Source organism: Montipora capricornis, chromosome 3, assembly GCF_036669925.1.
Source record: "Montipora capricornis isolate CH-2021 chromosome 3, ASM3666992v2, whole genome shotgun sequence".
NCBI lineage: Eukaryota > Metazoa > Cnidaria > Anthozoa > Scleractinia > Acroporidae > Montipora > Montipora capricornis.
In genome coordinates this window covers 29,577,120-29,579,619 of record NC_090885.1, presented here as the reverse complement: position 1 = coordinate 29,579,619, position 2,500 = coordinate 29,577,120, and the positions used below count along the sequence as shown (strand labels likewise).

At 38.8% G+C, this 2,500-nt stretch overlaps 1 protein-coding gene across 1 annotated transcript in view; it reads right to left on the bottom strand.

The window, feature by feature from the left end:
- The window catches only part of LOC138042835 (sec1 family domain-containing protein 2-like), a 38,828-nt gene that overhangs the window by 29,745 nt on the left and 6,583 nt on the right, over positions 1-2,500 (bottom strand). The window contains exon 5 of the mRNA XM_068888865.1: positions 1,868-1,999. Coding sequence (XP_068744966.1) covers positions 1,868-1,999 — 132 coding nt within the window. The remainder of the gene's footprint in view (positions 1-1,867; positions 2,000-2,500) is intronic.

The following is a 2,500-nucleotide window of genomic DNA, read 5'->3' as shown; positions in this document are numbered from 1 at the left end:
AAAGCTAGCTTCCAGCAAATTGAGGTTTTTTTGAGCAAACTAAAAGAAATGCACCTTCTTTTTTAGAACTATTTCCCAGAAGCACTGAAAATATTATTATTGTGAATTAAAGTGTATTGTGGAAACAATAACAGCACATTACATACCTGCCATTGGAACAGAGAGGTGACATGTCCACAGCAACATCACTGTTGTGTTGTGCTAATCGTGGAAGTAACTGGATGATTTTGTCTGCAAGAGTGTCGAAAGAGTGCCCAGATGGACCCACTAGATCAAGTGTCCTGTCAATCAAAATCAGAGATGCCCGCTACTTGCACTCTAAAAGAAATATGACCAATTTTCTTTTTGAGGGTTACGTAGCAGAAAATAAGAGACATGCCTTGGGACAGAAAGCAAAAAAACGGAAACCTGAACCAAAAAATCAAGCCCTAGAATTTGGAAATCTACAGAGACTTGAATGAATTCCATATAAATTGTGTTGAAGTTGAGGGTGCTCACAGTTCCCAAATTCATTTAAGATGGTCACAAATAATATTGTCCTTCCAGCGTCAAGCAGTCCTAACTCTAACCGCTATACCTGTGGTTGGAATTACAGTGAAACCGGTTGTTCGTTTGTGCACCACTTTGCAACATTGTCATGCAATGTTGCATTTTTGATTGGCACTTTGCTCCTAGAAAGGTGAGGTTTCAAATTTCACAACGTACCCACACACATGAAGTCCAGTGGTATGCCTCCAACTGTAATTAGATTGTGAACCTTTTCCATAGGCGGTTTGTAATTGATAACTTTAGTATTTTGGAAGGCGCCTGGGCTTCAAATAGATTTGAAATGATTAATTTCTTTGAAGAAAGGCAGCAAGTTGAGCTTTGAACTTGCAAAGTGGCGCGCAAATGAACAACCGGTTTCACGGTAAAGTGCACCTACATGTAACCTCAAAGCATTTTCTTTTGCCAAAGTGTAATGTCTAACATGTATTTTACCTTTGCTTCTCTAGATTTTACTTTAAATAGGCCTAATGAGGTATGAGAGAGTTACAAAGCTGGCATTGATTTATCCCATGGCTGAGCTAGTGAGAAGTATGGGTCTATTCCTTCAATGACATCAAGAACTAATTAACATCGCCATTTTAAGTTCTTTCAAAACTACAATGTAAAGTAGTTCATGATGTCATCAAAGGAATAGGCCCACGCCTCTCACTGCCACAGCCATGGGACAAATGATTACCAGCATCGTTCTCTTACATACCCTTTAAATAGTAAAATCTAGAGAAGCAAAGGTAAAATGTCTGTTTGGTATTAAACTTTTGCTAAAGTAAAAATCTTAAAGTTAGGTGCACTTAAAGGGAAACCCTGTTTTGTCGTCCATAAAGGGTGTGCCCTGTAGCCCATTATAAAATAATTAGGATAGTACACACACTCTCATTGGTCAATAGCTGTGTTTAGATGAGAGTATGAAACAATGCGATGAAACTTTGATTGGTTATGTATTGTCAGACGCGCGTTTTGATTGGTTGGTAGGAAATATGAGCGTGTGTCAAGAAAATCTGTTTCAATCAAGAACTAAAAAAACCAGCATTTTCCTTCATTTCTTGATTGGGCAGAATTATCTTTGAGAAACATTTTATAAAAGCAATAGAGGACTTTTTTCCCTCTTTCCATAGCCTCATCTAAACATGCGGGGGAGTTGGGAGAATTCGAGAGAGTTATGCAAACCCTCGACTGCGTCTCAGGTTGAATTCTCCCAACTCCCCATCATGTTTAGATAAGGCTATGGAAACACAGAAAACGTCCCCTATTGCTTAATTATGCTTCAATCCTAGACTCTCAGATAAAAATGATAAAAATGTTAATCTAATAAGCAATCTACCTTTCTTCTCATTCTTGCGGCTGGCAAGTTTGCAAGTTCTGTAGCAATGACCTTGCTGAGAAAGCCCACACCATAACAATCCTCATTCACCTCTAACATCTCAAACAAACTATTCAGACCAAATGCAAACATCTGAAACATGCACAAAGGTTCAAGGGTTATATTCAATGAGATCTCAGAACAAGAAATAAGAATAAGAAAGAAACTGATCTCCTGAATGGCAACATAGCAACATGGGCCAGTTGTTAAGACTTGTAAAATGTTAACCCATTGACACCTGAACTGCCAACCCGCAATGACGCGTAAAATCATCTGGCGTTAGACAGAGTAAAATCTATTAAGTCCTGCTTCTAGGAGTCAGTGGGTTAATAGAGAGATTTAACATTGCATTTATGACAAATAGCAAATGTCGGGGGTGTCTCAGACCCTGAAAACTAAAAAAAAGTAACCCAAAGCCCTCAATTTGGCTAACCCTAGGCCTAAAGTTTGTTTTTAGGCCTAGTGCATCACAGGGACAATATATACATCTGACAGGAAATGAAGATGTGCAGCCACACGTGGAACGTGGTTACTCAGTTAAATATGGCGGCTCACCCAACTTTCTCTTTGAAACAAGTTGTAGCGAACAGAAGA